At 29.7% G+C, this 13,798-nt stretch overlaps 1 protein-coding gene across 5 annotated transcripts in view; it reads left to right on the top strand.

Moving 5' to 3' along the window:
* LOC111634272 (eyes absent homolog 2-like) overlaps positions 1 to 13,798 on the top strand; it is a 100,076-nt gene that overhangs the window by 59,410 nt on the left and 26,868 nt on the right. For 4 of the 5 annotated variants that reach the window (XM_023379009.1, XM_023379010.1, XM_023379007.1 and 1 more), the window contains exon 2: positions 2,066 to 2,133. In XM_023379009.1, the coding sequence (XP_023234777.1) occupies positions 2,066 to 2,133 (68 nt within the window). Of the gene's footprint in view, positions 1 to 1,791; positions 1,953 to 2,065; positions 2,134 to 13,798 lie in introns of those variants that run through there. The other variant, XM_023379006.1, reaches the window with a different exon arrangement.

Below are 13,798 nucleotides of genomic sequence, written 5' to 3'. Positions count from 1 at the left end.
TAATTTATAACATAAAATTAGCTTAATATTTACATCAAAAATTTAGAAAAGAATACAAAATTTTATAATAAAAATTGAAGAATTTAAAAAAAATAAAAGTAATTTTTAAAAATCTTTAAATATTTGTAATTTATTATTTAAGAATGAAAGATTTATGTAGTACCTTGGAATAAATAATTGTAAATTGAATGTTAGAATTTATACTTGTTTATTTTATGGGGATAAACTCGGGTCAAATTCCTTAATTTTTTCCCGTTCTTTTTGCAAAATAAAATAAACATTTCTAAACAATGAGTAGGGAAAATTTAAGTATTTTTTCCCTCATTTTTAAAAATTTATTTTAATAATATTTATTTATATATTAAATATGTTAAACACTTAACAAAGATGCTTCAATAAGAGTGATGACTTCGTGAAGATGCTTCGTAAAAATAACTATTTTTGACTTATTTTTTAAGTTATTTTTGCAATTGATTTGTTATATTTTAAAATTATACGTTATAAGTTAATCGTTTTATTATAAATTTATGTTATATTTGATGTTGCATGACTGATTCTCAGCTACAGAAGAGTCTATGTATTTAGTGGGTTTGTACGCATTATAGTCGATTTTAGTGAGTTGAGAATAGTCTAGACATAGAAATAGTCATAAGAATACAGTCATAAGACACTTCGCATAAGAATAAAGCCATTAGATATCAGTCATAAGAGAAAAGTCATAAGATACTTACCATTAAAATAGCGTGAAGCCGGAAGACTTTATAATGCATTATTCTAAAGCCTAAATCCTTAATAATTTATATAAATATAAATATAATATACACGAATTATTATTTTAATCATATGTGCTTAAATTTTCTTTTAAAATTTTTTATGAATTTAAGGAATTTTGTCAATAAAATAGGTCTATAAGCTTGAATTAATTGATATCTTTTTACTGGAATTTTACAGCTTTTGCACTAATATTTTGTCAAAAATATTGTTTTAAAATGTAAACAAAATGTTTTATTGTTAAATTAATTCGTTTATGATTTATTTAATAACGTAATTTAATTATATTTTTGCTATTTTTAACGAGAAAATAGCAAATTATATTCTATAAAACTAAAATACGATTTAATGGTAAATATCAGCGATTATCGGCTTATTAAAGAGATTTTAATAAAAATAAATCAAAATTTTATTTAAATATAAATTATTTAAATATATTTTCCACGAGAATTCGTTTTTTTTTTTTTTCTTAGTTAGGGTGATGCTAGAAAGCTGAAAATAGGTGTTGAATAAATGGATACGTTGGCTATCCATCTTCTTTAAAACGCATTCTATTGTTAGAGAATGAATATTTTAAACTTTAAACCCAATAAATATAGCCTCAAATCTGTCTCTCGGATGTTGAATTCACAAAGGAAAGTTTGGATTCTAAGATAGCGAGAACGGTTAATTTTCTATCACGTCTATAAGAGACAATGAAGCTTTTGTATGCAATTTCAAACTTGCAATTGTCCATTGTCATTAATGTGTACCCAAACATCTCCCATTCTACCGCTTACTTACGAATACCTCGGGGGGGAGGGGGTGTTATACGAAAGTTTTGTTATAAGACATTTTAATGACGTTGACGTTAATGCTGTTATGCAGCAATTAACCTTCACTCGTGTTCCTTAAAGCGAAATGATCCGAATTCTGTTGCAATGGCTCCCTTAGATCGCGTTACTCTCCCCCTTCCTCCTACGCTAGAAGGAATGAGAGAAAATTGCATTCGTCTCCTTCTTCTTCTTCTTTTCCAGAAAAGTTTTGTATCACTCGAAGCTTGACCCTGAAAAAGACGGGGATTGCAGATGCTATATCTGTCGTTCCTTTATAACGTCGAGTCCTGTCAAGCAGGTGGGTGGAGGTATATCTCCTCCTCCTCTTCTTTCTGCCAAAAATTGGTTGGCTTCGTCACTAATTTGGTAACTAAGGTCGAAGAATGATGGAGCCTCTTTTGTAACCTTTACTTGATACAGAATATTTTACTTTTACTTTTTTGTAAGCATCTTTACGTATACTTTGCGCTTTTTTTCAGGTCAAGCGGACGAGACAGGAAACCAACAACTCCGACGTCACTTCCGGCGAATACGTCACTTCCGTCAGGTGGGATATTCATTTTTTTTTAATTCGCCTTAATTTTATTGCAAAATCGTCGTAGTAAGATGGGATAGAATTGATAGATGATCCTCTCAAATTGGATATATTTTTGCACAGATGTTTTGCCCTTTGACAAGAATACGAAAGAGCATTCGATTGTTTTCATTAGAGAAAAACAATGCCTGCTCGGCTCTGACAATACTTCGAAATGTTGACTTAGTTGGAGTTGTTAGTCGACACTCTGGAGGACGTTTGCCGACCAAAGGTATCGACTTTCAGCGCGTGGACTCTATTGTCTATATAGACAAAGCTAAGGGAAATGATCAAACACAAAGCGATGATCGAGTGAATTCAATCGAAGGGAAAAGTCACCCCCTATCGAGTATCCAGACTACTCTTTTACTTTCTCTATTCTAAAGGTCGAATTTTCCCACTTTCTTCAAATGTTAACGTCTAATACATGTGTCCGACACCCCCTAGTACAATACATTATTACGTGTTTTTCTTCTTCTTCATCTCAACATTGATTTTTGAAAGAGGGATCGATCTTTTCATGCCAATAGTCGTGTCCTTGTATTGGTATGGAAGGAACGATGGCCAAATTGTAACGCAACAACAAGGACGTGTCTTGTGGGATAAGGTTGAGTGACAAGTGTCAAGGCAGTGTCACCATAACTATTCAGAGTTGGTGCGGGGGTTCTTTCTCATTCCTCTCTTTCTCCCGCACCGGGGTGAACGGTTTTTGGGCCCCTCGCTGGGGTCACTGGCTATCCCTATGTGTGGAGCTCTTCTTGAAAAACCACTCGCACCTGCTTCTTATATGTAATTAACTAAACATTAATAACAGACAAAAATAACAACATCCCCAGATGTTCTAGTTTGTCTCTATGGGCCTTTAGAAGTTGTTATTGTGGGTCCTGTGGATTTATTGCTAACGTTTGTTAAAATGAATTTTATTGGTTTGTTTTTGAGACTTCTACTTGTTTGTTGCTATGGGATTTGAATTTTTAATACTTGTTTCTGTAGATCTTTTTAGTCTGTTACCACGGGCTTTAATTGTTTATTGTCATAGACTAGTGGTTTGTTACTATAAGGCCTTACTAATATGCAACCTTGAGGCTCATCAGTTTGTTAGCCTAGGCCTAATTAATTTATTATTAAAGGGCCTACTAATGTGCTATTGTAAACTTTATTAGTTTCAAATCGTTTTCCTTATCACACTGTTTGTGTAAGCCTTAGTTTGTCGAGGGATTTCTACGCATCCATATACCGGATATACAAGCTACAGCTTAGGGCCTCACGCAAAGAAGCCATAAACTGTAACATGAGGTCCTAAGCTAAGTTAAGGCCCATGATTTTAAATTTATTATCATTTCTGGAGAGGGAAAGAACCTGTTAATCGTAAGGCCACAACAATTATAAATCCTAATCTGACAAAGGGCCTTGTTAGTTTCTTACCATAAATATTAATTCCTAAAGGCTTTATTCGAGATTTGTATGTTATAAAAGGCCATAAAAATTTGTTTCTATGAAGTTAGATGGGTAGGCCCTAACATATAATAAACACCATAGCTTTATCTTGCCAATCAGTATTATTTTTTAATTATACACTCATTTCTCAAATGATAAGGGCTTATGTTGAATATTTAATAACTTTATTTAGCATTAAGTAAACATAAAACACTAAAATTTGATCGTATCAAATAACATGAAGCTGTCGTTACGTAACAGAATCACGCGGAGAATATTTGCAGTGAATAATATAAATTCTCGATTTGTTAGAACACTTTTGAAGTTTTGTTACGTTAGAATTACATAAAAATGTAAACATTTCATTTAAAATTTGTAAATTTTGTTTATATTTAAGCTCAATTGAGTACTAAAAATAGAGGGGGGACGAACAGAACAACTGTTAAATACAAGCGTATCTTACGCGATTTTATCGAATTTTTAATTAATTCGTTTAAAAATTAAGTTAAATAATTAAAATAACCAATCCTTCAGTAATTTAACTAAAAAAAATGACTTATAAATCGCTTCTCCTATGATAACTTCATAGTTAGCATCACTGGAGAAGCTGGAGAAAATAATGTATTCTTTTAATAGCATTTAATAAATTTCTGGAATTAAAAAAAATTATTTTTGATTTTAGAAGGCTTCTAGCGAATTCTTAAAATAAAATTTCAATGAAATTGCTGCTATTTTTTTAAAAAATTAATTAAATTAATTCGCTGCTATACTCTCAGATTCATGTATAAATTTAGCGCACTTCAATGCAATTTATGACTTAATAATTAAATAAAATAATAAATTTATATAATAAAAAAATTATTTATTAGTTTATAAGATCTCTAGTTAATTTTTTAAATAGAATTTAAGCATAAAAATTCTTTAACTTAAAAATAAATAAAATAAATAAAATTTAAATGTAAGAAATTGCTATAGGAAGTTCGCTCATCACAACATATTTAATAGTTAAAAAATAAATAAAATATAAATTTCAAAGCCTTTTAAATGCTTAAATAGCTGCAGAAATATTCAAATTTATTAAATATTAAGCTATTTTAAAAGATATTTTTACAAATATTTAGAAAAATAAGTTTAATTTGTTCTACGCTTTTAACGATAAAATCCGTTCGAATTAACTAAATTAAACAGTTTATAACTCGATTTAAAGCTAATAAAACTATAAAAGAAACATATAAATATTTAATTTTAATATATTTTAAGTATATTTATTCATTTTTAAAAATGATTTTACGAAGCAAAATTCAGATTTGTTTTAAAATAAACTTGACCGTAATTAAGTTCTTAACCGAGTTTAGTTATTTTGGGAATCGAAAAATGCGAAGTTAAATGCTTAGAAAGTTGGTTCCTAATGTCGAAACTATAAATGTCCTTCATCTAATTTAATTACTTGTATATATACAGTATATACATGATAACATGTATACATAGACTATACTAACATGTATACTGACGTACACTAACACTCAAGATAAAATAATTAAATTAAATCCTTTTAATGATTTTTACTTATAAAATTCTTGCATAAATTGTTTAATTAAAGCTTATATTTGCTTATAATTTAATTAAACATTATCCTTAATAATTAATTTAACTAGAAACACGACTTAAACGAATGCTTGGAGAGGTGTAAAGAGTTATTCAAAGTACGACTTCTATGCTTGATAAATTAAAGATATTTCGATAAATTTAATTAAATTATAATTATAACTCGAAGATAATTTATAAATTTATATTTAAGTGCGAATTTTTTATGAATAATGAGTATTTTTTTACTGATTAAATCAAGTTTTAAGCCCGTTTCTACTGGTTTTTCTAGCAGCAAATTCCTCTTAGCATTCCTATCAAACTTGACGTGGATTGTAAATAAGTTTTTATTAATTTATTATAATTAAACTTAAATAAATGAAAAATAACAATTTTGTTTTTATTTTTATTTCGAATTTTCGTACAAGAAAGCTTAAATTATTTAGTAATTCAGCTTCTGTTTTCAACAATTTTAATGAAACAAAATTATACAATTTCTTAACAGAATTCTATTAAATTCTACTTGTATTTATGATTAAAATGTTAATTTTTTACTCATTTTTATAAATTTCAAGCCATAAAAATGAAAAAATTTAATATTTGTTAATTTTTTAAAAGTTTTTGTGTATTTTGTATTCTTTTTCCATGCTAAATGTCACCAATTTTGACGTCGTCTCGTAAACAGCATATCGTTATTTAGCTAGAAAAATGTTAAAAATTCCTAAAATAGAAATAAATAAGTTTATAAATGTAATAAAATGTTAGAAAACAAATTAAAGAACTAAAAATTATAATATTTCTTCGAATTTTTCTAAATTTTCCTAGTGAAATTATCCTTAATTGTACTTCGAATTTCACCGAACTATGCAACTTTCTACTGTTCATTCTTACATAATTCGTTCCTAATTTAAGAACTCTTCTATTTTTATAAAATTTTCATATATAAATTTATCTATTATATAAATTTTTAGAAAATTTAAACCATAATTTCATTATAAAACACACCTCTTTACAGTTATTGTATGCATATATATATATCACATTACTTCCATTTATTCTATACGAAAAAATTCACCAAGTTCTAAGAATTTCTAGCTCTAATTATAACTTTAATTTGGGAATTTCCTTTTTCTAAAAAAAATGAATTTTTATAGTTAAAGGATAAGATCCACGCTCTCAATTTACATAATCTATAATAATTGATGCAGTAAGTGAGTTAATGTTCATGCAAATCTCTTGAAGATATGAACGAAATGTTATGTTATAAAATAAGAATTACGATGGCTTGTCACGACATTTTTAGTATATAAAGTTTAAAAGTCAAGTAGTTCGGACTATGGACTAACCCATGCAATAATTTTCTAACAGGCTACACACCTTTCAAACTAATTTAATTCTTTTTATGAAGTACAGTACAATCGCTCAACTAATTAATTTTAAGAATTAAGCATATTGAGCAAAATAAAAATGAATTTAAGAAAATTTATCTTACTTTATTTTTCTTTCTTTAATTCTTTCTAGATTTGAAACAATAGGAAATGGTAATTTGTACTTTTAAAAGCTGCTCCTATAGCATTCATTTCGTATGAAAAAGCTCTATTTTTATCAAGATTTTGTGTGTGATGAAGGATATTTTTAGCTTTTAGTGTATTAATTTCATATTAAAATCCTTAAAGTCTTGATTAAAATTAAGATTTTTGACTATACAAAACCATTTGATGAAGGATATTTTAGTATTTTTATGTGTTGATCTTTATATAGTCGAACCTGTAATAACGATCACCACCTTTATACAGAGGCCATTCTTTTAAAAAGACTTTTTTTAACAAAACACATACAAAATAACTGCAAACAGCAGCCTTTTTTAATGTCCCTGTCAGTGGCCGTTTTTTTTGGAGGTTTGACAGATTAAAATCTACATGAAAATACTTTAATTTTATCAAGATTTTATGGATTGTAACATAAAATTAACGCATGAATATGAAGAATTAAGCTATGTGATAAAGGATTTTCCCAATTTTCTCCATGAATTCTACATTAAAATCCATAAAATCTCGATGAAAATGAAGATTTTTCCAGTATAAATGAACCATCTGACGAAGGATACTTTAACAATTTTGCAACTTGCAATACGTCTTCAAGCGCAAATGCGAAAATTTTCTAGTAATTCGTTCATTTAAAACTTATCTATTTAATTCAATAATTTCCTGTTAAATCTTTTAAAATTTCCGACATAAAACAAAAGAAATTCGAGATTTCTTTTTTTACATGTTAGAGGCCCACATTTAAGTAAGGAAAGAAAATCGGTGTCCTTCTTTTATGAATCGATAACGATTATTTCGTGTTTAAGCATGAGAAAAGGTCAAAAGTTAGGTCATTAACAAACTATTGTTTTGATTTAAATTACAGATTGTTTTCGTTTGATATACATAACAATAAAAAAAATAAAAATAAAAATAAAAAAAGATTCGATCGGAGACAACTTGGGCGTGTCTACTCCTTGACCGGGGTGTGCCTTTCCGGTCGACAGATATAGGTGTAGTTCCCTCTTCCTATATCTTAACATGTGTAGCACGTCTTTGACTCTTCGTTACTACGAAAATTGCAAACATATTCATAATCATAATCTTATTTCCCACAGTTTTCCTTTTTGTTAACATTCGTATGTGGCCATCATCGCCTGAGATAAAACGTGTTTAACGAATAATCGTTATACACGGGTTGCTTCTACTATTTATATTTTCCCTAGAGTTAAAGGCGTGAGAATGGATTACTTATGAATTTAATGATTTTTTTTTCTTTTTTTNAGTAGCGCGTTGTTGGTGCAATTTCCTGCGCTTCCAGTGTTGGAGGGTGAAGTGTAAAGCACGAAAGTTATTTGTGTCCAACGTCTTGTTCACACCAAACCGACGTCTATATTCTCGAGGATACTCTGCCGCTCTATGGTAAAGCATCATCATACATCTTGAGAGTCTAAGCTCTAAATCGGGACAGAATTAATGATGATAATTATTGTGATTTATATTCAGTTTGGTCGATTTGTAGTTTTTCTTTCCATTTATTTTCATACAGTCAAACCTCTAAACAACGGCAACTGATGGGGACGTAAGAAATGAGCATTGTTCGGAGATGGACATTGTTTTGAGATCATTCCTGTGCATTTTTATTCAACGTTCCTAGAAAAAAATGGTTGCCGTTTAGTGGTGGCCGTTGTTGAAAGGTTCAATTGTAATAAACTATAAATTAATAAAATAATTTTAGATTTTAGTTGAGAAAAGTTGCTTCAAAAAAATGTATATATATATAATTTTGAAGGTCTAAATGATAAATTTAAGGCCATTTATAGCACTTTTCTTTTATTTTCATGTAAAAAAACATTTTATTAATTTAATATCGCACTTTAAATGCATTTTTACGCTNTTGGACTAGTGGGACTCTACTGTATACTGTAACAATCTTTTTAAAATTTATTTAAGATAAAGAGTAAAACAAATGCAGAACCATTGACATAATTATTAGTAATTGTGCAATTTATAATAAGGAAATATGTAATAAGTTATTTCACAAATAAATAAAAATACATTTATATGGTAAATATTGAAATTTCAATATTCAATATATTTTATTAAGATTAATAATATTGATTTAAGCAAAAACTATGAATTAAATATTATGCAAAAAAATATTTTAAAATGACAATTACTAAAATATTTAATAAGTTAGGCCTACCTCTGATAATTATACATTAAATTAGACTTATATTTTGTTAAAAAAACAATAAGAAGAAGATATTTACAATGAGCTAGATTACTTTTCATAAGAATTAATGATAATCCGTAATAAAAAGGAACAATATCTTAAGTTTTTGATAGTTTTACATTCAAATTCTAAAGAAAGAAATAAAAATAAGTTTACAAATTAACAGTATAATAAATTATTTCATTGTCATTTTTTCATCTCTAATTGTTTAAGAACAGTAAGTTGGACTGCTGCTTAGAAAACATTTATTATATACTAAAATAATTTTAATATGTCTTATATTGAAAAAATACATTTACTTACAGCTGCTAAAAGACATGTATTTTCTCTGAGTGCTCCGACACAACCTGCAAATCCGATGATAAAAGTAATAATGCCAACGATGATGAGTAGGAAGGCTGGATCTAACGTTATATTTGTAAGGCGACTTAAATTATTAAATATATCTTTTTCGGTCCACGCCCATATTCCAACGACAAATATACTTAAACCTAAAAGCTGGAAGGGGAAAAAAAATGTAGTTAATTCCCTAATAATATCATTAAAATTTAAATTTTATTGTTGTAAGTTATTTAAATCGATCATTTATGAAATATTTTTACAGTTTTCTTCTGTTTTAAGAAAGTTTTTTAGTGGAGACACGTCAATTATGTAGCTAAGAAGGACGTCTCTGTCTGCGAAAGCAGCATGGAGTGATGTGCTGGAATACATCTTTCAACAACGAATTTCAATTCAGTAGCGCGTTGTTGGTGCAATTTCCTGCGCTTCCAGTGTTGGAGGGTGAAGTGTAAAGCACGAAAGTTATTTGTGTCCAACGTCTTGTTCACACCAAACCGACGTCTATATTCTCCAGCCCTCGTAAGATGGTTTAACTGACGCGCGCAGGTGTTACACCCCTCGGGAGTCGTTTTTTTCCCCCTTCTTGTCTTTGTTTTCTAGACTAAACCAGCAATGACTTGGGCGTTCCACCTAAATGCCTCCTCCTTCTTCTTCCCTTCGCCATTTCCCCCCCCCCTGCACCCCTATCGACACAATCCCACTAATCTTTCTTCTTCAACACCGGATGCAGAACACAGAACGGTAGTCACCCCCTTATATAACTTCAAAAAAAAGGACTCCCAGTAAATTACGAAACTCAACTCAAACAAAGAAAAAAAAATGGGGTTTTAAAGTAAGACACTTCTTCGCTTCGTTACAAAGTGATGGATACTTTTACATTCGACATTTTGGATGGATTTTGATACGCGACTTTAAAACGCGACCCTCAAAAACTCTCGATTTTTTATTCGTTATCAAGATTATCCCGTGCTAAAAATGGCTAATCAGATGATGGAACAGATGTCGTATTGACACGAGTCAACATGGCTACTCTCTAAACCATCAGATAAGTCATTTTTGTGATAAATATATTCACACTGGGTCAAAATAACTGGTGTGATGTCTGAATTCACACAACGCTCCACTGAACTGATTCGTTTACTCAAGCCGAATTTACACATAAACTGAACAAGTTACAACTTAAGGCCTTACTCTTTTAGATTTATTATTATTAAATGCAAGAAGAAAGCATCTTATAAGTTACAACTTATAACAGATCTAAATCTAAACTTGATACTACAGTAGCCTATTTAGTAACTGAACAATTACTGTATTCGCTAGTTACAATAATTTAGCTTTAAATTAAATTAGAGATCTTTCAGAAAAAATATTTTAATCGGTTAATTAGACAAATTATATTGAAAAAATCCAAAATGGAGTCTTCAATACATTATTCCGCTACTGGCAACACGTAAAATTAGAGATTAAAAGTTTTATAATTTTAAATGTTGCCAGCAAATTTATTACGAAAAAAATCTCTCTGGCAACATTTAAAAACGGTTATTTTTTTAATGTAATTTAAAATATTTATTTTCGGTACAAAATTCTACAAATTTTAAACGTTTTGCAATGTGATTATTCGGCATAAATATTTTATTTTCGGTTCATCGCCAAATATTTAGTCTAGGTTGAAATATGCAAAGGTTTCTCACGGGGTATTTTGTAAATATAGTCAATTAATTATGAAGTATTTCTCAATTATTTGCAATTTTATCAAGTTATAATTTCATTTTCTAACGGGAGAAACTCTCTTATCCTAATTACAATATTCGAAAATTTACTATAGATTAAATATAGACGTTTTATAATTGATATTCGCTGAAGAAAACAATAGAATTAACGTTTTATATTAATAATTTTTGCATTTATGACTAAATTTCTATATAAAATTGATTAAACTTCAAAAATTTCACTGTATTTTACCTTAAATTTGATAAAATTTCGATTGAAAAGCGACATTTCGGCATACGGAACGTACTTTAGAATCGAGTTGTATTTTTATATAATTAATTTTTCTATAGAATTTCAGTGAATTATACAATATAAAACCAATTTTTCACTAAGAAATTGTCCTTCTAGAGCATTGAGCATTTTTTATAAAATACATCTGTATAGATTCATAATTTAATTTTTTATGGTATAAATACGAGGTGCCTGCAGATTTGCATAGCTTCTTAGCATAGATTATTAAAGAAAAAATAGGGAGAAAAATTAATATTTTGTTTCATCTGAAATGCATAAACCTAGAAAACACTTTTTACGGTGTCGTCTTATACGTATAAATGGGTTACGCCGCTTAAAAAATGAATTATTATAATATCAAATGTATAAAGATTGAGATATTGCAGAGAATTTCATGCGAAACTGTTAATGGAGGAGGAGGAAGAAGAAATAACAGGTTCTTTAGTGTACAAAGTGTGTCGATGAATTATGGTTTAGAGAAATGGGCTGTCAACAGACATGGCATTTATCCAACAATGCACTTTTTAGAAAGGCTCTATGAATGGTGATTAAAAGGCAGTTTGGTTTGGTTTATCTTTTTGTCTTCTTTAAATTAATATAATATATAAATTTGCTAGGAATTTATTGAAGTGTAAGGTTATCCGGATGAGTAATTAGTGTTTAAACACGTCGGATGATTGATGTAAAGTTTCGATCAATCAGCATGGAGTTTATCTCGTTTCTTCTTTTGAATGGCATTCTTTCTTCGATATGTCGTTGAGTTTTTATGTGCGGTTGCATTCCTTTCCCATCACAAATGCAACACCCACACGCCATTTGTTAGTTGGTCGGCAAACAAAAGACGTACCCGTTCACTGGGAAGACAGATGTTGAGCAACAGCTGGGGGGGTAGTTGGCGATGCTCCCATTGCATGCAACTGTCTGGCGATACGGTCCAATGGTTAGAGCTGAGTCAGCTACACAACACTGGGGACGAGTTGCTCACCAAACAAGTGGTGCGACCCGTGATTAGAACTTAAATGTGTTGGCAATTAAACATAAAGCCAATTAAAACTGTCTCGTTGCGAATCTTCCCCATTCGTCAGGCTGAATTATCTTCCTCTGGTTACTCACACATTGGCACGTAACATCCCTGCAGACTCTTTCAATAGAGAGAAACCATTCAATCCTGCTCTGCAGTGACGTCGTACCAGAGGTCAAAGAGTGACATCGCGGGTGTTCGACTTTGTCCCTCTAACAGGTTGCTCGTGTCAAACTATGCGGCTTCTCCAGACATCGAAGACTGACTGATGTTAGGGGGTGTCGACGTGTATGTTCCTCTCTGCATATCGCGCGCACACACTGTTTATGTCGGACATCGAATAGCAGGTGCATGGACTTTAGTCTATCATTCGGGAACGTGCTTAAATGAGTTCACTAAGCTAACTACAATGGGAACAGACAATAGGGGATGTTGTTGTCTGGCAGATATAGTTATACTTTGCGCCTTTCCACTTCTCCTACGATGCATTTCAAACGTTCTAAACAACTTTCTGCTTCGATGCTCCGTTTTAAAATTAGAAATTTTATCATTTTTTACACTTTTATATGCCACTCTATTTGTATATTTTTAAATGCCTTAAAACACACTTAAAAATATACAAAATTCAATCTAAAATTACTTAATTTACACGTTTATTTGAGTATTGGAACATCAAAAATTAATTTTTATGATTAAATTCCTAATAAACTATCAGAAAATTTAATAAAAACAAGCAATCTTAGGAATCCTTTCGTACTAAAAATTCCAGCATCTCATTAATTTATTAAATATATATAATTTTATATGAGATAAAACTCAAGATTTCCGATATTTTTGCATATGAAAGCTATACCCGATCGCATTTATTACGCTAAACCAGTGTTTCTCAACTTCTAACGAATCGTCGCCCCCTTCACTTCAAAATTCCGATGCCGAGGACCAAGGCTAACGTCAAATTCGTACTGCATTGAATAGACTATTGACTAATATAATGTTATTTGTTTAATTATTGTACGATATAATGAAAAAATATCTAATTATTCTTAATATAATGTTTTACTATATCGCCCAGAAAATTGTTTTCCCCCCTAAAATATAAATTGTTACAAATCGCCCCCTTAACATGGAAAAACGCCCATATGGGGCGATATCGTCCATCTTTGAGAAACACTGCGCTAAACAAATGACATTATAACCGAGAATTTTATTGATTCGTTTCGAATAATTTTAAATTTTTTAAAATTATTATACAAACAGAAGATTAAAATTTAATTTTTAGCACTTTAAATACAATAACTTAAGACTATTGTAACAAAAATTAAAGCGTAAAAGTGAAGAATACGCACCAATTTCCATGATAATAAACAAAAAAAAAATGATTGTTTTAAGCAGAAATTTACCAGGAAAAAACAATAAATTGTAATTATATACGTTCCAAATTTACAGAAATTTCTATTTTTTATTTAATTATTTTTTTTTATAGGAGAAACACACGAG

The sequence above is a fragment of the Centruroides sculpturatus genome, unplaced genomic scaffold, assembly GCF_000671375.1.
Source record: "Centruroides sculpturatus isolate CEXI.00-Female unplaced genomic scaffold, Cexi_2.0 scaffold897, whole genome shotgun sequence".
Lineage (NCBI taxonomy): Eukaryota > Metazoa > Arthropoda > Arachnida > Scorpiones > Buthidae > Centruroides > Centruroides sculpturatus.
Note: the sequence above shows the minus strand (reverse complement) of the source record. Positions and strands in the feature narration are given on the sequence as shown.